We start from the raw sequence: 22,181 nt of genomic DNA, 5'->3' as shown, positions 1-22,181 counted from the left end.
ATCTGGCCCTGCTCGCCTCCTGTGATGGGGATCTTAGAATGCTGCAATGCCCCCCCCCAAATGACATGGGGACAACATAGAATCATGGACTAGAATTGTAGAGTCAAAAGGACCCCGTGCGCCATCCAGTCCAACCCACTGCAGTGCAGGAATCGAACCCGCAACCATGAGATAGAGAGTCTCACGCTCTACGGACTGGACTATCTTGCCGAGTCCCTTGCTTGAGCCCTCCCGATACTTACCTCCCCGTTCCCTGCAAAAGAGGGGGTTGTGGAGTGTAAAGTCATCTTAACAGGGAACAGCTTGGCAGGAGCGATTGATTCTTCGGAGTTTGTCAATGCTGTTGCCAAACTATATATATCACCACGACGGGCTGTTAATCTTAGCAGGTGCTGTTAACTCTGTACCTTGCAAGTTTGTCCTGCCACAGTTAACGCGTTTGCGAAGGGCTCTGGGTTTGGAGCGCGGGACTCTGCGCATCCTGGCGCCTGGCTTGCGCACGAGTGATTTATCCCTCCAGCGAATTAAGCCAAATAACTGGGAGAGACTTATAGATCTGGCTTGTTTCCCCCCGTTCACATAAATCGCCCCTTTTCAATCAGCAGGTGCCCGTTCCCGTAATATAAATAATATTTCGGTAAATAATAGGGGGCATATTTATTGTGCTCCATACATTTGTATATTAATCCTACCAGGCCTTTCTGGAAGAAATTGGCTATTTGCAAAACTGGCTGCTAATGCATCTGGAGTTCAGATAATCCACAATCTCATCGGCGTGTGTTGCTAACTCTCTGTGAATCATTTGGGCTCTGGCTTCTGTAATGGGAGCATGCCTGAGAATTTTGAATTATGAAATGTAAGAGAATGCTGCACAGATTTGTGGCCTGTTCTGAATGTGTAAATCTTTGTGTGTGTGTGTGTGTGTGTGTGTGTGTGTGTGTGTGTTAAGAACAGGTCTCAAGTTTTTTGAAAAATGTTTTGGGGCCTCCTGCTGACAGTCCCCAACTCTTTGGAGCGCATCTGGAGCTTTAAGAAACGGTTTTGCACACCGCAAAAATACCCATTTCACAGAACCTGCCAATACTCAGAACCACCACCCTCAAATAAAAGCACACAGAAAACCTCCGCCCTCCTCAAAAAGAAATAAAAAAAACACTGTAAGATAATAAAAGCAGCCAAAAGGAAGAAAGCCCACCCACTTCCAGCTCTCAGTTTTTAAAATTAAAAAATTGGCAGAGGGATTTTGATGGACCACCAGGAGTGATGTCTGAAGTTGCCATGCTGGAGAAGTCAGCTTCAGGTGCTGTGGAAAATGCAGATGAGCCCTTGCTCCTTCGAGGCCAGGGATTGAGAAATGTTTGGCCCAGACGGGCATCTCATACATCTTTTTGGCTCCATGAACACATCCCTGGTGCCGCCTAACCCTATAAAAAGCATTGCTCAGAATAGCCTTTTGCAAGACCCACTAAGGGAAATGATAACACAATACAATTCGAAACAGCAACAATTACTTATCAAAGAACCCCCGAAAGCCTTAGATGACCTTTTTTCTCTTCAAAAGGACCAGAGGTTTTCTTTCAGGTGGTAGGAGTGTCTCTGTGTGCCCAAACCCTATTGCCACATTCAATCCCCCAACCCCAGATATCGCCCAGACCTGCTTTTGAGCTGACACACCCTGCTTAGGAGATTCCCAGAAGGAGGCATGGGAAAGAGGAGACCAGGCTTAGATTGTACACAGCATTCCGTGAATCCCAACACATGCCTAATATATCATTTTTTATTACCTTCTCGGTGCTTTGCTCTTTCCTAAACGTGTTGTAATTCTGGCCTCTCTGTTTGTGCTCTAGGTCTCCCAAGGGGAAGGCGCCAAGGAGCCCTTTGAGGTGGCCGCGCAGTTGACGGAGCCGGACCAGACCCCCGAAAAGACCCCCAAAGTGCCTCCACAGCCACCCGCGGCCGATATTCAGGCGCAGGACTCCCAGGACGGCCCGCCGAGCCCCCTGAGCGAGGCGTCCAGCGGCTATTTCTCCCACAGCGTTTCCACTGCCACCCTTTCCGAGGCGCTCGCGCCGGGGAACGACACCCAGCTCCCGGCCGGCGGGCAGATGCCCGCCACAAACGACGCGACGCAGTCTGCTCCGGCTGCCCAGACTGGGGCCGCCGTGGACGTGCTGGTGAAACCGTGTCTCGCTTCTTCTCCTGAGACTTGCGTCCCTCCTATAGCGAGAGATGACCCAGTCACCCCCGGCCTTAACAAAACGGACCAGGCAAGAACTAAGGGTGGTGGAGACCGAGGGCACAGCGACGGCACCTCGAAGCCAAAGCCCGTGGCCTCTTCCACCGCTCCGAGCGAGGACAGCCCTCCTTCTTCCTCCCCATCAAAGAACGACTCGCAGGCGGCACAGCGCCCTGGCGCTTCCACAGCTCGGAGCCCCCCTTTGGCAACCAAATCTCTCCCCAGCGCAGGACTTTCCAGATCTCCGGTTCTGGCCGAGCCATCGCCTCAGCCCGGTGTCGCGAGCTCCCCGTTCAAAATCCAGAGAGTCCGGACGTCGGAGCTGAGATCCTTCTCCAGCATGCTGGGAGGAGAACCAGCGGGGTCCTCGAGTTCCGAGGAGGCGGGAGAGGAGAGAGAGGGGCGGAGCCTGCAAAGCCCCGCCCAGAACAACGGCACAGCGGCTGGCGCCTCCGAGGAGAAGCCGGATGCCGCGTCCGACTCAGAAGAAACCAATGAAGTCCCGGACTGGCTGAAAGAGGGTGAATATGTGACGGTCGGTACGAATAAGACCGGGACCGTGAGATACGTGGGGCCGACCGACTTCCAGGAGGGTATCTGGGTGGGAGTTGAGTTGGACATGCCGTCAGGTAAGTGTGGCTGGGGAGGTGATGGGGTTCTTTGCGGGGTGGTGGCCGATCTTGGGGCAGGAGCCGCTTCCTCAGAACAGAGGAAGCCTTGGCGCAGATTTGCTGCGGGAAGCGAGAGAGGTATCTGTGGGAGAAATTGCCTTAGTGGGTTCAAGCACGGAGGCTCATGCCAAGTTCCCAATTGGCAGAATCAAATCAGATTCGAATCGGTCAGACTTTGTTCGGTAATTGATTTATTTACGCAGTGGAACCTCGGCTTTTGAACGTTATCTGTTCTGGAAGACCGTTCGACTTCGGAAGCGTTCAAAAACCAAGGATCAATGGACGGCCAGCAAAATCTATTGGAAAAATGGAGAAATGCGCCTCGTTCAACTTCCGAGGTGCATTCGAAAATGGAAGCAATGAGTTTCGTTTTCGGCATTTGGGTTCTGAATAGTTCAGCTTCCAAGGTGCTCAAAAAACCGAGGTTCCGCTCTATTAAATTTGCATGCTGCAAAACTTGGCCACCCTTAGCGTGATCTCTGAATCCTTATCCTCTATCAGGGATTTTAAACGTTGAGGTTCAGACCCACTTGGAATTTTCCTTCCAGTAGCACCTTAAAGGTAAAGGTAAAGGTACCCCTGCCCGTACGGGCCAGTCTTGACAGACTCTGGGGTTGGTGCGCCCATCTCACTCAAGAGGCCGGGGGCCAGCGCTGTCCGGAGACACTTCCGGGTCACGTGGCCAGCGTGACATCGCTGCTCTGGCGAGCCAGAGCCGCACACGGAAACGCCGTTTACCTTCCCGCCGGTAAGCGGTCCCTATTTATCTACTTGCACCCGGAGGTGCTTTTGAACTGCTAGGTTGGCAGGCGCTGGGACCGAGCAGCGGGAGCGCACCCCGCCGCAGGGATTCGAACCGCCGACCTTTCGATCGGCAAGCCCTGGGCGCTAAGGCTTTAACCCACAGCGCCACCTGCGTCCCTAGTAGCACCTTAGAGACCAACTAAGTTTGTTCTTGGCATGAGCTTTCGTGTGCATGCACACTTCTTCTGATACACTGAAACAGAAGTCACCAGACCCTTATATATAGTGAGAGGGTGGGGAGGGGTATTACTCAGAAGGGTGGTGGGAAATGGGTGATTTTGGCTGATAGGTGTGGTAAGCCAGGTGACGACTGTTAACGACTGCAATTGGTCTTACAGGAAAAAGCAAGGGATGAGATGGCCAAAAATAGCTTTATCATGTGTAATGAGATAAGAATCCAATGTCTCTATTCAGACCAGGTCTCTCCATGGTTTTAAGTTTGATAATAATTTGCAGCTCAGCAACTTCTCTTTCCAGTCTATTTCTTTTGTAATATGACAGCTACTTTGAGATCTTGCATAGAATGTCCTGGGAGATTGAAGTGTTCTCCTACTGGTTTCACTGTCTTGTGATTCCTGATATCAGATTTATGTCCATTTATCCTTTGGCGTGTTGTAAACAAAATCTGCCCTTTTTCCCTTATGGGGTTTCCAAGAGCCCATACAGAGTCCTTACGTAGGTTCCCTATTGGGAGGAGAAAATAACAGAGGCCAACCAGAGAATATTGAGAAGCAAAGCAGCTCGTAAGCCTGATCTTTATTGATCTGTTGCAACAGAGTGCTCCCCTCACATGCAGGAAAGGTGGAGGCCCAGAACAAAGGTGTGCCTGCCCTTATATAGACATTTTAAATTCCCTGCCCTGGAGCTCAAGACCTCCCCTCCATACATTATACATACATCACAGAAAGGGTGTAACCCAAGGCCACCCCTTAGATACATCATACCTACATCACAGAAAAGGCGGTCTACAGCAGAAATCTGAGTTCATTGTTTATCTTGTCTGACAGGTTACCTGTTAATGCTCACTTGATTGGATATAGTAATCACTTGATTGGATACCCTGGGGAGCCTGTCCAGTCTTTTGTAATGATAAATACTTAGTTCCTGAGCCAGGTCACAGGCTCACCCTATTCAGACACAGACATACCCTTAAGACAGGATTTGTGAAGGAAAAGACAATGGGGAGGCTTTTCCATTTTCCTTTGACCTTGCATGGAAAACATTTGCTCAGTTTGGGAATAAAAAATGGTTTCAGGTCGGTCTTCCTGTGCTGATCTATGTACGTGCTTGGTTGGTACATTTATGAACATTTAATATATATCTAAGACCTTAAAATTCTTATCACAGGCATAGGGTTTGGCCTGTTTGTCCAATATAGAGGGGGGTAATAAATTATACATTTTGGACGAAAGTTTCTCTTTGTAAAACCTCTTCTTTTCTCTCTCTCTCCCCCCCCCCCACCCCCAGGCAAGAACGATGGTTCGATTGGAGGGCGGCAATACTTCAAGTGCAATCCAGGCTACGGGCTCCTCGTGAAGCCCAGCCGGGTCAAGAAAGCCACGGGGCCAGCCAGGCGCCGGAGCGCTGGGATAAGACTGCAGGGCGGGGGGACCCCCGAGCAGCGGAAGAGCGGCACCTTCTCAGGCTCGACCTCCAACCTCGCTTCCCTGACCGCCTTGGCCAAAGCAGAAAAGACCCCCAGGAACGCAGAAAACCGGAAGTCGTGGGCCAACTGAGCGGAGCAGCGGCCGGACACTGCCTTGCGAGAATCGGACACTTCCTCGAGAGCGGCCTTACTTTGCACAACTAAACAAAGCCGGCGGGGGCAGTTGCAGGGCCCGGGGGTGGGGGGCAGGGGCGTTCGTTCTTTCCTTGGGTCGTCGGTTGAATTCTTGCCATGAGGGGGTATCGGCATGCTTCTCCTGATGCAAACGGCGACCCTTTTCCATCCCTCTCTTCACCCCCTGCCAGGTGAGGTTTAAAAAAAAGCCATCTGCCGTTGTGACTGTACAGATTTCCAGCCCTCCTGCAAGAGACAATGTTCACGGAGCCTCTTCTTAAGGAAATAAATGCGCTGTTGTTCGGGGCCTCACCCTTAAACCACGGGAGAGAGAAGAAGAAGAAGAGACTTGTGTGTCCTGGCAGATGGCGGCTTCAGAGAAACAGTGCCTGGCTTGAGTATTGCTCTCTGGTCTTTTCGTCCCTCTTGCCGGCGTCGCTGGGACGAGGCTTTTGGGGGGCTAGCCAGTTGGGTGGTGGGTTGTTCCCCCCCAAAAAAAAAGCCTGAATCTTTAAAAGCAAAGACACCTTGCATCTAGCTGACGACACTGCTCTAGTGCTTTTTCTATTTAAAGGAGAAAAAGAGACTTTTCTCTGAGACCCTGCTTGGGTTTTTAGAATTTATTATTTCGGCATGCCCTCTGGTGCTACTGTATTTATGAAACCAGTTTCCAGTACGGTTGGTTGAAAGTTTGGTCTCTGGGGGGCTTCCTCCTTTGCGGCGTTGACGTTTAATCAGTATGTAAAGCAGATTCCCACCCCCATCACTCTCCCACCCCCACCCCCCCAAAAAAAAATTATATGGTATTTATTTCTTATTTATTGCTAAAAGAATGATAGCAGCACAGCCCTTGCGATTTGCAATCAGCACGCCGCCTGCCAGCTTGCACCGCCTCTTTGCACTGCAGGTTTCCCTCAACTGCTCTGCTTCCCGTCTAAGAATTAAAACATCTCTCCAGATTTTAAGCTGGCAATCGGACTGAGGTGTGTAGTTTCTGCGGCTGCGTTGAGCCCAGAACAGAACCGCTTTGTGGCTCGCTCAGCTCAATGCAACCCCCTGAGCCACAGGTGGAAGCTGGGAAATTTTCACAGATTCCCAGCGGCCTAGAAAACATCCCCCCCAAAAAAACTCTTGGTAGCTGAAGGCACAGAGGAGGTTGTAGAGTTTCTGCAAGGGTCCTTTGACTGTTGAGCTGCCTTAGTCGGCCACCGCGAGTTACCCTTGCCTGTTTTATGCTTCCCCACTGAAAGGAGCAGGACACAAGCAATGGCCTGCTAAAACTCGGAGCTGATTTCCGGTTGCCTGGTGCATTCGCAGGGGCTCCTCCTCACACACACACACACCCCATTCTGCAAGAGCATCTCCCGCAAGCATGCGCGGCGGTAACACCGTTGCACTCTGGCTCTCTCGCTGTTTTTCGGCTTGCCGAAGGAGAGATCGAGAGCCTCAGCCCAGCTGTGGGTGCATGTGGGTTTTGTTGGCAACTTTTTCTCACGCAGCCTCCCCGTTCTTCCTCTCCCCTTCCTGAGTGGTTGTGCAGCCAAGTTGTGCCTTAATCATCCAGCCGGATGGAAAAGCCCATGCGAAAGGATGTGCGGACGATTAGGAAGGAAGGGCAGAGTGCTCTGCATGCAGGTTCAGTCAGCAGCATTATCCCCTGCGACAGACGCCCTTCCTGACACCCCGGAGAGATGCTGCCAGTCAGTGTAGACAATACTGAATCCGATGGACCAATAGCCTGACTTGGAAGAAAGCGGGTTCCTGTATCTCCTTTGCAGGAGATGGCCCTGCCGACTGGGCTCTCATTTGGCCTTGGAAGGAGCGCAAATGTGTTGCTCAAATAAGAAGCCATGTAGGTCAGGAAATGGCTGGCTGTGGAAGACGGAGGGGAGAGAGGCAGGCAGGCGCCAAGTGGAGAACTGGCAGACTTGATTTGGCATCGTAGAGCAGTAGAGTTGCCCAGGACCCTAAGCGGTCCTCTAGACTGACCCCCTTTAACCACAGCTAACGGGGGGCGCTCTTCTCCAGACAAACAGAAAAGGAAGACTAAGGCGCATAGTCTTTTCAGTGATGCATGCACCACTACAAAGGGTGAAGGGGACTGGAGATAAATGAATACCACAGAGGAAGGAGCCTTAAAAGCCTCTCTGGACATTCTGTAGATCAAGAAAACCCAGAGGCTTTAGATGCGTAAGAGACGGTGGCAGCGCAGAAAGGGGGTGTCTTTGGAGCAAGCCAAGCTCCAGGACTGAGGGGGCAAGAGTATAAAAGCAGCTGGTTCCCTATGCCCCCCACCCCTCTAGGAATTTTAATAAAGCACACTTGGGGGGGGTGGTTAGGAAAATATTTCACCGTTGCGTCTTAAAGCGCCTCCTCGCGGCTTTCTAACTGGAGGAGAAATGCTCCACACGGGGTACAATTGCCCCCCAGCACAGCTTAAGAGAAATGAAATGAGTGCCAAAATCTAGGTGTTTTAATATCCAGGCAGGGTTTTATTGAAAAAAAATATATATAAAATTTTGGAGGGGGAATCTTTGAAACCTGTCAGTCGTGATCCTTACAGAATTAAGCCCACCTGAGTCCCGTTGAAATTGGTTGTGCTGGGTTTTGTGACTCAATGAGGGCCAGTAGTTTGCCTGTTAAGTGGAGGTTTCTCGGATTCCACGTTAGGTTCCTACACCCTGCAGTCCTCCCTCGGGGCTGCTGTGCTGAACAACACAAGCGGCAACGGTTTTCCCACTGCAGCGACGGGCATCCTTAACGAACTTACCATTACCTTCCTGCTTATTTCCGGCATGTGTGAGCAATCCCAGGTGAGCCGAGGCTCGCTTGGCAGGTAAACCTGCCATGCTCCCTGCCGTCAGGGCCCCCGGGTTTTGCCAGAATTTTTCATGCACTTTACAAAGGGGCAAGGGCGCTGGCTGGGCAAGTTGTGTTGGCAGCCCGTAAGCCGGAGGACGCCTTTGAGACCAGACTTCGCCAACCTGATGCCCTCCAGTTCTTTAGGGCTACAGCCTCCATCAGCCCCAGCCAGTTCAGAGGGCACCAAGTTGGCAAAGGGCTCTTGAAGCCTTTGCAGTTCTCTGACTCGGGGCAGCCTCCTTCTAACCCTTTGACACTTTTGCCCTTCCTTTTATATTTAATTCATTGTCCAAGCTCAAGAGCCCTTTGCGTAAAGGATAGCTGGGAACACGACTCGAGACAGTGAAATAAAACGGCTTGTTGCAATTAAAAGCCCTGCTGTGGGTATTCGTGCGGTTTTCTGGATCATGCCCCCCGGTCTTTTCAACAAGACATAACGTCCTTTCCTTTCGTCTTGCATTAACTGCTCTTTAAAAAAAAACCCAAACAGGTCTGCTTTTCCCGACAAATTGTGGCAGCTCTTAAGCCAGAGCGCCGCTGGCAAGTTGTTTTTCCACGTTAACAAGGAAACGCAAGCTTGCTCCAGCCGTTGCGACCCCCCATGTAATTTGCACATGGAACCAGGCTTTGAAAGATAGGCGTCTCTTAGGAGCTCCGCCTGCAAAAATAACCTTCTTTCTTTTTTAAATCATGGAGCAAAGGGTTTCTACAGTACGTTCAATGGGTCCACCGTAGAATTATCCACCGCTAAGACTTTAAAGTTCAAATACTTTTTTTTTTAAAAAAAAGTGCAGTTTCTTGAGTTTGCAGCTGTGTACACTTTGCTTGCATCGAAAGCTTTTATATAGTTGAATAGGGGGTGCTGAACACATGGGACGCTGCCCCAGTGGCTCATACGTTCGGCTTCCTTTTAACCAAGCCACAATTCCTTCTACTGTGCCTTATCGTTTTGACAGCTGGCTTGCCCACTAAACCAGGGACTGGGAACCTCTGACCCTCCAAATGGGATTCCTGAACCCCACCAGCCTCAGCCAGCCCTGGCCCCTGGGTTCCCAGTCCTGCTTTTAAGACAACAGCAGGCGCTCCCAGGTCTGTAGGGCCAACAAGTTGGCTGGAGAGATGGTTTTAGAGGAATGACCTCCATGTCGTCATCATCTTGAAATGTGGAAGGTTTTCTTTAGCACCACTTTCCAGCTGGGGCGCTTCATCAACACCAGCTCCATTAGCAGGCTGTGTCCCAGGAGAATCGCAGAATTGTCGAGTCGGAAGAGGGACCCCACGGGTCATCTAGCCCAACCCGCTGCGATGCAGCCCTGCCTTTATTCAGCCAGCTCTGCCACGGCCGTGTCTCGTTCCAGCATCTCTGAAAGAGCTCCCCAGTTTCCCCAGGGCTGGGGCCAAAGGGCCCCACCCAAGGTGGCGGCGCCAGCAACCTGCCGCCATTTTGAGTGCGCGCCAGGTATAGAATGGTAGCTGCCAAGGAGGCAACACCCAGTGGGAATTTTACCTGGCAAGAGTCACGTGCAGAGGTTTTGGGTGATCTGATTTAACACGCAAATTCATCCCAAATCTGCTACGAGTGGGAAAGTGGCCTGATCCTTGCTCCCCCACTGCAGACACACTTAAACACTACACATAAGCACAAGAGGCGTTTGCCAAGGCGGCAGCCTTGGCTCTGTGCAGAATGCATCCCCATTTGGTCATGATCCCAGGGTCACTAATTCTCCCTCCCCCATCTTAGGGAGGGGAGTGGGCTTTCAGAGTTAACTTCTTTCCATTGATTTGTGTTGTGATCTTTACTTCTTTGTAAATGTAGGGAGACTGTATATAAAGGACGGATGTTTAACTGGTTTCGGAAGTATCTGTTGGTTGTACCTTTTTAAAATGCGCTAAAAATCCAAAGATAAATTGTAATGAAGTGTAAAGTTTTTAATGCTCTCTTGTATTATACTAAACTTGTAATATTGTACCATACCTGTGACATGATGTACGTTACCTAAAATAAAACCACCTCCTTTACGTTAAGCCTCGAATCCTCCCTCGCTCTGTTTTCCCCACCCTCCCAGACTTGAGACCTCTGGTTATTAGGGCGCTATATAAATTCAATAAATAAATAAAAATAGAAGCCTGCTTGCCTGGCCAAAGCACTGCAGATCTGCTGGGATAAGGAAACTCAAGCAAATAGGTATCAGTGGAGGAGTCAAACAGGACCACCTGGCCAGAGCTCTGTGCTTAAAAAGGAAATCCAGATTTATTTATTGTCCTGGATGTGTTCCGTGAAGTGAGCATGTTTTTATTCTTTCCCTTGCCCTTGAAGTGTCTCTGTAACCCAGGAGTCAGCAAACTTTTTCAGCAGGGGGCCAGTCCACCGTCCCTCAGACCGTGTGGGGGGCCGGACTATATTTTTTTTGGGGGGGGGGAATGAATGAATTCCTATGCCCCACAAATAACCCAGAGATGCATTTTAAATAAAAGGACACATTCTACTCATGTAAAAACACAGATTCCTGGACCGTCTGCGGGCCATATTGAGAAGGCGATTGGGCAGGATCCAGCCCCCGGGCCTTAGTTTGCCTACCGTGCTCTAACCCTCCTCCCCATTCACTAAAAACTTTTTGCTTTCAGTGAGAGCTCAGTCAGTAGAGAATGAGTCTGTGACTCTCAGGGTCGTGGGTGAAAGATTCCTGCGTTGCAGGCGGCTGTGTTTGATTTTTTTGATTCTACAACTTCAGCAAGCTTTGCTAACATTGCGCCTGTCAGGGGCTCAGGAGCAGAGGCACAGGGGAGAGAGGAAATGGAGAGCGAAGGGGAAGAATCTGAGGGCAGCGTAGGGGAGTATGAGAGTGGCCCGAGAGATTCCATAAGCTTCTCCAGCGAATCAGAAGATTCCCAGAGGGGGGCGCCGACGGCCAGGGCAAGGGGGGTCCCAGGGGGGACACACCAGAAGCAAGGGGCCAGCGGGGACTCCCAAAGCAGCAGCGGGAGATCAGGACCAGCTCCTCCACCAGAGCGTAGTGGGGGGGAAGAGTCCCATGTGTCAGGGCCAGCTTCTCCTCCAGCAGGGAGAGAAGATGAATCAGGGCTGGCCACGCCTCCATCGCAGAGTGAGGGAACGGAGGGGAGGTCAGGTCCAGCTAGCCTCCCCGAAGGGGGAAGCAGTGACAGGAGCAGTGTAACGGTCAGGAGGAAGGTTGCCGGCTGGGCGCGCGCGCCAAGTTCAAATGTACAGGCGCGCGGCACAGCAGGAAACCCGGATTGGGAACCGGGTCCTAAAGCCCGCCGGACACAGGGGGAGGAGTCAGGGGACTCAGCGTCAGAAGAGTCCAGAAAGGGGAATGCCCCAGCGGACAGGCGGACCCAGAGGAGGAAAGAGCAAAGGAAGAGGTGGAGCAAGGCTAGAGTCTTAAACTGGTGTCTGGGGGGAGGAGATTCAGCGGTCTAGAGTTTGAGACGTAGAGCTGCGCGCCGCGGCTTTGAAATTGAAACTGAACTTCAATAAAGACTTTTGTATATAACAACGAACTGGCGTTGGTCCTTTGTGAGCTGGGACCTCGGGCAGCCCTGACAGCGCCTTTTATTCATAGGGGATAGAAACATGTAAGGCGGTTCTCAAGACGACTGTGGGTCATTAAACTTCCATGTACCTGTGAAATTGCAGTATACAGACACCTGCAGTGCAACGCTATTTTACTTTAAACAAATTAAAAAACTGTCCAGTAGCACCTTAGAGACCAACTAAGTTTGTTCTGGGGATAAGCTTTCGTGTGCATGCACACTTCTTCAGATACACAGGGTGATTCCTTGTAAGAGTTGTTCAGTACAGAGAAGTTCTCCTTTATTTGCTTCTGTTTTAGGGAAGTTTTTAATGTGTGACATTTTGATGTATTTTTAATCTTTGTTGGAAGGCGCCCAGAGTGGCTGGGGAAACCCAGCCAGATGGGTGGGGTACAAATAATAAATTATTATTATTATTATTATTATTATTATTATTATTATTATTATTGTCAGGGGTTCAGGAGCAGAGGCACAGGGGAGAGAGGAAGCGGAGAGCGAAGGGGAACAATCCGAGGGCAGCGTAGGGGAGTATGACAGTGGGCCGAGAGACTCCATGAGCTTCTCCAGCGATTCGGAAGATTCCCAGAAGGGGGCACCGATGGCCAGGGCAAGGGGGGGTCCCGGGAAGGACGCACCAGAAGCAAGGGGCCAGCGGCGACTCCCAAAGCAGCAGCTGGAGATCGGGACCAGCTTCTCCACCAGGGCGTAGTGGGGGGGGGGGAAGAGTCCCATGTGTCAGGGCCGGCTTCCCCTCCAGTGGGGAGAGAAGATGAGGCAGGGCTGACCACGCCCCTATCGCTGAGTGAGGGAACGGAGGGGAAGTCAGACCCAGCCAACCCCCCCCCCCCGAAGGGGGAAGCAGTGACAGGAGCAGTGTAACGGTCAGGAGGAAGGTTGCCGGCTGGGCGCGCGCGCCAAGTTCAAATGTACAGGAGTGCGGGACAGCAGGGAGGTCGGATTGGGAGCCAGGTCCTAAAGCACGCCGGAAGCAGGGGGAAGAATCCGGGGAATCAGCATCAGAAGAGTCCAGAAAGGGCGACACCCCAGAGGGCAGAAGGACCCAGAGGAGAAAGGAGCAGAGGAGGAGGTGGAGCAAGGCTAGGGTCTTGAACTGGTGTCGAGGGGGAGGAGATTCAGATAGAGCTTCAGCGGTCTAGGGTTGAGACGTAGAGCTGCACGCCGCGGCTTTGAAATGGAAAGTGAACCTTAATAAAGACTTTTGTATATAGTAAGAACTGGCGTTGGTCCTTTGTGAGCTGGGACCTTGGGCAGCTCTGACAATTATTATTATTTTAGAGTACAGAACGCTGATCAGATGTTTGAGCAGCTTCTTGGAAAAAGTGTGGCATAGTTTCTTTGCATATTCAGTAGGATAGGTGGATTGTAGAGGGTTCTTAATTCTAAGACCCTTAAGTATAATGTCCAGGTTCTTGCATTTAGTCAGAAAGGAGATAACAGTCTGTACCTGTGCAAGTTTCTTTGTGAGTTTGATGGACTTCCATTTCATGTGGCTCAATGTGGCACCTTCCATGAGTCTAGATTCAGGTAGGTAGCCATGTTGGTCTGATGCAGTCAAAATAAATTAAAATATTAAAGAATTGTCCAGTAGCACCCTAGAGACCAACTAAGTTTGTTCTGGGTATAAGCTGGGTATAAGTGTATCTGAAGAAGTGTGCATGCACACAAAAGCTTATACTCAGAACAAACTTAGTTGGTCTCTAAGGTGCCGACAAAGGTTCGTATAGTTAAAGCTATGGTTTTCCCAGCAGTGATGTATGGAAGTGAGAGCCGGACCGTAAAGAAGGCTGATCACCGAAGAATTGATGCTTCTGAATTCTGGTGCTGGAGGAGACTCTTGAGAGTCCCATGGACTGCAAGAAGATCAAACCTCTCCATTCTGAAGGAAATCAGCCCTGAGTGCTCACTGGAAGGACAGATCCTGAAGCTGAGGCTCCAAGACTTCGGCCACCTCATGAGAAGAGAAGACTCCCTGGAAAAGACCCTGATGTTGGGAAAGATGGAGAGCGCAAGGAGAGGGGGACGACAGAGGACGAGATGGTGGGACAGTGTTCTCGAAGCTACCAGCATGAGTTTGACCAAACTGGGGGAGGCAGTGGAAGACAAGAGTGCCTGGCGTGCTCTGGTTCAGGGGGCCACGAAGAGTCGGACACAACTAAACAACTTAACAACAACAAAGGTGCTACTGGACAATTTATTTATTTTGACTGCATCAGACCAATACGGCTACCTACATTACTTTAAATTGATCAATATTTTAATCGAGTGCAGGGCAAGAAGTCCAGGACTTTGGAGAAATCACGAAGCCAGCATGAAACTTGACGGTGGCCATCCTTTGTAGGTGTCAAAGCCCCCATCTGGGCCCACACATAGCCTCATTCACACATGACAATAAACCCAAAGGCAGGCTTGCTGGGACCAGGAATATGCACATCCTTCGGGAGAGCAGCTCACAGCCACTTCGCTCTTCCCCAGCCCATTTTACTCTTGCGTTGTTGCACCGAGCTAAGCCAAGCTTGGACTTGGGGCGTCATCCAGAGCCAGGCTTCTGTTAAAGTTCGCTCTCTGTGCCCTTCCTGCTTCTTGCAAATGCTTCTCCACCTCACTATCTGTGTTAATGCAATCACCACCGCAATTATCGCTAATCTTCCGCTGTAAAAAATGTGTGCCTATTTAACGTGCGTTTAGGCTCTCGTTCACACCAGCTGCAATCTTTTTGCATCGTGCTGCCATGCAACTCCCACCTGGCGATTTTCTCCTTACATCCACTCGTCAATGGAGTCGTCACTCGTGCAACTTACAAGGCGGGCTCAAGTCTACAAAATCTTATGCTGTAATATATATTTTGTGCTCCAAAGCTGTCACAAGACCTTTTTAAAATAATAATAATAATAAAAAATTTTATTTATATTCTGCCCTCCCCAGCCGAAGCCGGGCTCAGAGTGGCTAACAACAGTAAAATGATACAACATTCTAAAATAATTTCATTATAAAATTAATTCCAATCAAATTAATGCCAACCATTGGGCTAGAGTTCTGTGAAGATTGCCAAAGGAGGGAGTCAGACTGCCTTGGCCAAAAGCCAGGTGGAACAGCTCTGTCTTGCAGGCCCTGCAGAAAGATGTCAAGTCCCGCAGGGCCCTAGTCTCTTGTGACAGAGCGTTCCACCAGATCGGGGCCACAGCCGAAAAAGCCCTGGCTCTGGTTGAGGCCAGCCTAACCTCCCTGTGGCCCGGGACCTCCAAGATGTTTTTATTTGAAGACCGTAAGGTCCCCCGCGGACATACCAGGAGAGGCGATCCTGTAGGTACGAGGATCCTAGGCCGTATGGGGCTTTAAAGGTTAAAACCAGCACCTTAAACCTTATCCTTTATTCCACCGGGAGCCAGTGCAACAAATTAGTCATAATACAGACCCCCAGAACACTTGTGCAACTTTTTACGATGTTGTGGTCGTAGTTCAAGGTGTTGCTGTTAGTATGACCCCCTTAGAAACTTGGGACCAGTTTACCTAGAAATACCCTCTCCACCACTTTGATCAGTCAAACTGGCCCTGTTACTGGTGTCATATTAAAGTCCCCCCTGCATAAGAACTCTTACCTTTCTGCATGGCAGCACCTGCACTTTGGAACTCCTTGCCACTTGACATCAGACATGTGCCTTCGCTGTACTTTTTTTCGGCACCTGCCCAAATCATTTTTGTTTGGACAGGTTTCCCCCCGAAATTTAGAAAGCCGAAGGGAGTTCTCAGTCTGTTGTTATTTTCAAATGTCTTAAATGGCTATTAACTCTTTTTTATTGTTAGTTTTATTGCTTTGGCTTTTCTGTAAACCAGTTTGTGGTGTTTCTTCCCCTCCAATCAAGCACTGTACTAAATTGTAAAAAATAGAGAGAGAGACTGAATTCTGCCGTAAAGGCAATTTTCCGAGTAGCATATTGGATTCCCTTAACTGCCTCCCCCCCCCATTTGAAAAGCTAGGTATGAATTTTCTGAACAGCGCCAATCTCAGGACCATCCTGCCAGAGAAGTGGGTCAGGTGGCTGGATGACCGAAGGCGGCTATCCGTGTCATGAGAATTCGGATACCCTGCGAACCCCCAGCGAAATGAAACCGGCGACGTTTCGCACAAAGAGGACCGAACCAGAACTTGTTTTTTTCAGTTATACATTTTAATTTTCTAGTAGGTACAATACTAAAATAAACACAAATTAAAAAAAAGTTTTATTTAAAACAAAACTGTACAAAAAAGCAGTTATACTACAATTTAATTACAGAACAGTCTACTGTCCAAAAAGGCACTAATAATCCAGAATAGGAGATTACAAGGATACAAGGACTCGGTTGTCGTTTTTGTTTTTGTATTTTTTTTCTCTCTTTTAAACTAGTATTTAATCAATACAATAGAGCACTTGTTTCTCTCTTTCTCTCTCCCCAACCCCCCCTTTCACGTACAGAAACAAGGACGCCTCTCACAGTCAGTACACATTGGTATAAATATGAGCCCTACGTAGAAAGATGTTGTCTCTCTCTCGCTCTCTCGCTCTCCTGTTTCCCCTCGTTGCCACCCCTGTTTTTGGGGGGGAGGGAAGGCAAGAGGTAATTTTATATATATATGGCATTTTATCTTTTAATGGAGAGATGGGGAAATATGTGAATAGCTCCTCTCTGCAAGAATGCATTGTATTAAATGGGAGGGGAAATCAAGGCCCAGGGAGAAAAAATTCTGACACGAAAGAGGCTTTGAGACTCTTAATTATGGCTGCAACTTCGCTTTAGGAAGAAGCTCTCGGCAAACCGATTCCATCATTCAATAAAACCGTACCTGGGAGCGTACGGTGCTGAATGCCTGCCCACAAACACAAAATTAGCACAGAAGGGAAAATTACGTTTCTCCCTGCTGTGTGCAAGTTTTGGGGTTTTCTCCCACAGGGCTGAGCATTGAACATCATGCGTTCCTCACCTGCAATGGGGTGTGGCACAGACCAAGTACGTTTTTACCGTGGTTTGTCGCAGAGGTGTTGTTTGTTTGTTCCTCGAAAGGGCCTTTCGTAAGTGTGTCCGTTTACACGCTAGCAAAGCACTCAAGGCACTGACCGTTCTGTAAAAAAAAATGCACAGGGTTTAAACAACCGTGGTCCCAGTTTTGCACAAGCGGTTTGGGAAGAATTCACGCAGGGGAATTGGGAGTAGCCTCGCATTTAAGAAGTAGGGAGCGAGAGATCCTTAAACAAAATCCTTTGCAAATTAAAGGTAAAGGGACCCCTGACCATTACGTCCAGTTGTGACCGACTCTGGGGTTACGCCGCTCATCTCGCTTTACTGGCCGAGGGAGCCGGCGTACAGCTTCCAGGTCATGTGGCCAGCATGACTAAGCCGCTTCTGGCAAACCAGAGCAGTACACAGAAACGCCGTTTACCTTCACACACTCGCTGGATCTTTCGCTGGCTGTTACACGGGGAGCAGTTTTGCCAGAAAATGCCTCCTCCTCCTCTCTTACCTACAGGAGCGTAACACAGATTATGGAGGAGATGGGAAATTAAGATTACTAACGTTCGCCAACCTGGTATCCCTCAAGCTGTTTTGGACTGTCCTGAACTATCTTGAGGGGAAGGTGGCCAGGTGACGCCGTGGCTCAAACCATCATGGCACAAAGCCGCCATTTTGGTTTGGGTGGGGTCAACGACCTCAAAGTGGCCATTTCCCCCCACTTCCCTCCCAGCCCCCACATTTCCTGCACAATTTGGCAATCCCCCAAATATCTCTGCCAATCGCTTCTGGTGTGATTTGATAATGGCGTTCTTTGCAGCAATATCTCAGTGAAGAGATTTGGATACTCTGACCCAAGGGTTTTTTCCGCTACTAGGGGCCAGTGCGCAGAAGGACCTGATTTAAGGATTCTGAGCCATGCAGTGGCGCCGGCCAGAGTTTGGTGCCACAAAGAGCGACGGCAGCGAAGCCCCTCTGAGGAGTCTTCTGATACTGGCAGCTGTCTGTTACTCAGCCCTTTGGGCAAAGGGGGTTTCTTGGGGGGGGGGTGACCCAAACCTGGTCCTGAAATACGGAACCAAAGGCAAGAGGGCGAGAGAAAGAGAGAGAGAGAGAGACCACAGCTTTTTTCAAAAACTGTGTCATACATACAGAAGACGAAGACAGGCATATAGATGTTAACAAAAATAAGTAGCAAAAGAAATTTGATTAAAAAAAATTCTCTCACATCATCCTATATACTACATCCTCCCTTCTGCTTAGCAGAAAATTTTACGTACACAAAAATACAAATACACAATTTTGTAGAACAGTCTGATTTTAATATATTTATATATATTTATATTTATATGAGTGGCAGGTTAGTTTATTATATGGAGCTTTTTGCACTTTTGGCTCATATGCAACAAGGCTTATAAATTCAGCTTTAGCTTTTCATTCAGGTTTTTTTTTTATTTTTATTTTTTTATTTTCTTCTCTTCCTTATATAGCTTTTTTTTAAAACAACTGTTTCTTTTTTTTCACATTTAAAGCAGCATTCAATCTGCAAGAGGAATCGGTGGCAACAGCAAGGGGTGGGGGGCCTTTTTTGGGGGGGTTGTCAGTGGTGAAGGATTTTTGGGGAAAGGGATAGAGATATACATACATTCCAGTGCGTTGGGAGTCGTGTGTTTTTTGCGTGGAGAGCGGACGTTTACGGACGAAAACGAGGGTTGCGAGCTGAGGGGCGGCGAGACACAGATTTACCTCATGAGGTAGGCTGAGACACAGGTTGGCAGGGCAAGGGCACCAGGCCGGGGTGCCCATTGCCACCGCAATAGTGAGCGAGGAGGGGGAGACGCAGGAGACCCCGGGACGTCAACGGAGGAAACGCACAGGCAGACACACAAAGGCTTCTCAACGGCAGGTTGCGGAAAAAAGGCAAATAAATGAGCTCCTACGACGGGGCAGGTCTTGTCTCCCCGCAATGCAGACAGCGGAAGACCCGAAAAGTCTGAGGTCGGCGTGCCGTCCCCCTCGCCGGTTACAAAGGCAGACGGGCTAGCTTCCTTTTTTTGAAAAATAATAATTTCTTTGTAATTAGTTTTCCGATTCACCCCCATAATAACCAAATTGTAACAGATAAGAGTTAATTCCCAAATTATACAGTTGTCAAAATGCCAATCAACTTGGACTGGCGAGATTCCAGGGGTAAAAACTGAAATACAGTGGTACCTGGGTTTGCAACCGCTTTGGATTACAACCACGTCAAACCCAGAGGTGCGTGTCCCTTTTTTTTGGATAACAACCCATTTTGGATTACAACCAAATTTGGGGGGGGGGGGATTGGTGAAAGCGAGCCTAGGGTTACAACCGGACCTCTGGAACAGATTATGGTTGTAAACCAAGGTACCATAGATTCCGGCGTATAAGACGCCTTTTAAGCCCGGAAAATCCTCTAAAAAGTCAGGGGTCCTCTCATACGGCGGGTATGGGTTTGCTGGGCAGCGGCAGCGGGCGGCGGGCTCTGCGCTGGGAGGAAATCGCCAAGCAAAGCTGCCGCGTATAAGACTGGGCGTATAAGTCGACCCCCCAAGCCAATTTGGGGAGTCACCTTATACGCCCAGTTGCCTAATACACTGGAATCTATGGTACCACTGTAACCAATTTTTTTGAAGGGGAGGGGCAGGTAAGCCGAACCGATCACATGACACCATTAATGCCCATCAACTTGGGGGCCCTCAAATATTTTATGGGGGGGGGCGAAGAGACCTTGGCTCCTACACTTCCGTTTTCCAAATGCAATGTTTAACGCTCTTCCCCACCGCCCCCTCCAAACAATATCAATGCCACGCAAAAACAGACACGGGGAACGAAACTAGAGATGGCCTCTTCCCACATCGCAAACTCCTGATGATGCAGGGATGCAGCCACGAAACAGTTGAAATGCAATGACTTAACGGGAGTGGGGGGGGGGGTCAGTATCCGTCCTGCCTTTTTATTTTTTCGAGAGGGACAGAGCCCAGAGAAGGATGCATCACTGAACGGGAGACGCTGGCCGAAGGCACGGACCAGGGACCCCCCAGCAGCACGACACCCTTTCAGGGGGGTGGGAGGGAGAAGAGCAAAGAGTTGCTACTGACCCCCTGGTACAGGAACAACACCCGCCACCTCACCCCGCCACTTCACCTTGGCCCTTCTGGGCCGATAAAGGCACCACCTTCTGCCTCGCAGGCCCCCCCCACTGCAACACCAACGTAAGAACCACACAAGGGTTGCAAGCGAGATGAACGGAAGTGGAGGAAGTCCCTGCACCTTTTGGGTAAGGGGGGGGGCGACTTCAGCAGGCCTTGCAACCTTCTGCTGCTGCCAAAATCTTTCTGCTTGCAGCAGTTCTCAACCTGTGGGTCCCCCGATGTTGTTGGACTACAACTCCCATCATCCCTGAGTTCTGGCCTTGCTAGCTAGGGCTGATGGGAGTTGTAGTTCAACAACATCGGGGGACCCACAGGTTGAAAAAGGCAGGGGCCCCACCGTCTTCTGCAGCCCCAGCGCAAGTCTGTATGGTTCCTTTTCAGAAAGGGGCTTTCTCGTCCAGGTAATGCGTCGGCAGGTGTCGGCCCGGAACAGGCCAAGGCACGACACCAGGATGCATGGCAGGCCTCTGAGGCTGCATTCCACACCCCTGTTTTTTTGTGCCAGGGAGGGAAAGAGCTTTGTGACTACAGAGCCGCTGTCTGGGAACACTGCAACACAGACGCCTGGCATTTTGGCTTCAGGTGCCAAAGCACGCTCCTGCAGGGTCGACCAGCCTGGCCGGTAAACCGAATAATCTGGAACCACGTGTGATTCGCACACAGGACTCGCAAAGCAGCGTGGAAACCAGCCTTTCCCCAACACGGTGCAAGAACCTTCATTGCTTTGTAATCAGAGGGGCGCGACACCTATGAAACCAGTATGCAAATTACATGCCACAAAATAGACGTTAAACTAACTGCAAATTTGGGGGAGAGATACTTTTCCTTTCACAATTTTTTAAAATACCCATTTTTTGTGTTTTTTGAAAGAAAAAAAGATTAATCAAGAACACTTTCCACTTAAACCATTTACAAATTAGGGCGACCCGTGACCGTTTACAAAAACAAGCCTGACCGAAAAAGAAGAAGGCATTTTTTGGAAACCTGATTTAAGGACTAGATCGGAAGCTTCGGCTACAGAGGGACGCAATTGAAACAGTCGCCTGTCCAGTTAGATCCCTCCAGGTGGAATTAAATGCACAGGTCTGGGATCCCGGAAACTAATCCTGCACTGCTTTAGAACTGCAACGATCGGGGCAGAGGTTAAGTTGCAATGGTTGGCAGTCTGGCCAGGAGAATGACTTTGCAAGAGGGGGTGTGAACCTGCCTGAGGTATCGTGATGTCTGAGGAGCGCGTGATTGCAGAGGTGCTGAAAATTGCCCCCCGCAACTACCCGGTTTGTCCAGGGGTGCAATGGCAACTCAGGGAAGAGGGTGGGCAGGAGAAGGTTTGGCTGGGGGGAAGAGAAAGAGGAGGAATAATCTCCACATGTCCGACATGTCACGGCAGACTTCGGTGTTGTGGGTGCGTATCACTCGTTGGGACGGCCCTGCCTCCCTGCCACCAGGCGCAAGCAACACACATCTCTGAAGCATCAGGGCGATCTATATCCCTGCTGCCCACACCCAAACAGACTGAAACGAACCTCAAACGCCCAAATTTCACAGAGGTTTTCCAGAAACAGAATTCAAGTCAAGAGGAGAGGAAAGAGAGGCAGTGGAAGCGGCCGCCATGGCTTCTGCCCGGCTTTTGTTGGGCAGCTAATGCAACCTTCTAGGGTCTCCTGTCCTCCGAGTCCCGCAGGCAGAAGGCATGTAAGGGAGAAATGCCCTTTCGTCGTCATCCCCCGGGCAACTGGTGAGGCCGGGGGGGACCCTCTTGCTTGCTATCCTCCCTGCCCCCCAGCCGCTCATGTAGGCACTTTTAGAAAATGAACACCTAAGACAGACAACAACTACTCTGTAGCGCACAGGCCACTCTCGGGACTCAAGGAAGCGGATGTTTCTACCCAAAGGCAGTTGGCCCAGAGCGCCACACCCAAGATGGCGGAGCCCATGACTTACCGTATTTTTCGCTCTATAAGACGCACCAGACCACGAGACGCACCTAGTTTTTGGAGGAGGAAAGCAAGAAAAAAAATATTCTGAATCTCAGAAGCCAGAACAAGAGGGATTGCTGCGCAGCGAAAGCTGCAATCCCTCTTGCTGTTCTG

General features: G+C 50.0%; 1 protein-coding gene and 1 long non-coding RNA gene across 3 annotated transcripts in view; one reads left to right on the top strand and one right to left on the bottom strand.

The window, feature by feature from the left end:
* Window positions 1–10,378, top strand: part of KIF13B (kinesin family member 13B) — a 203,807-nt gene extending 193,429 nt beyond the window's left edge. For both annotated transcript variants that reach the window (XM_079968398.1, XM_079968397.1), the window contains 2 exons: window positions 1,848–2,865; window positions 5,179–10,378. In XM_079968398.1, coding sequence (XP_079824524.1) covers window positions 1,848–2,865; window positions 5,179–5,447 — 1,287 coding nt within the window. In that variant the 3' untranslated portion in view covers window positions 5,448–10,378. The remainder of the gene's footprint in view (window positions 1–1,847; window positions 2,866–5,178) is intronic.
* The window catches only part of LOC307211971, a 202,371-nt gene that overhangs the window by 174,146 nt on the left and 6,044 nt on the right, over window positions 1–22,181 (bottom strand). The window contains exons 3-4 of the long non-coding RNA XR_013836663.1: window positions 20,554–22,027; window positions 20,401–20,480 (exon numbers count right to left, since the gene is read on the bottom strand). This is a non-coding gene — a long non-coding RNA (uncharacterized lncRNA). The remainder of the gene's footprint in view (window positions 1–20,400; window positions 20,481–20,553; window positions 22,028–22,181) is intronic.

Source organism: Podarcis cretensis, assembly GCF_951804945.1.
Source record: "Podarcis cretensis genome assembly, chromosome: 3".
NCBI lineage: Eukaryota > Metazoa > Chordata > Lepidosauria > Squamata > Lacertidae > Podarcis > Podarcis cretensis.
This window is presented reverse-complemented; position numbering and strand designations above follow the sequence as displayed.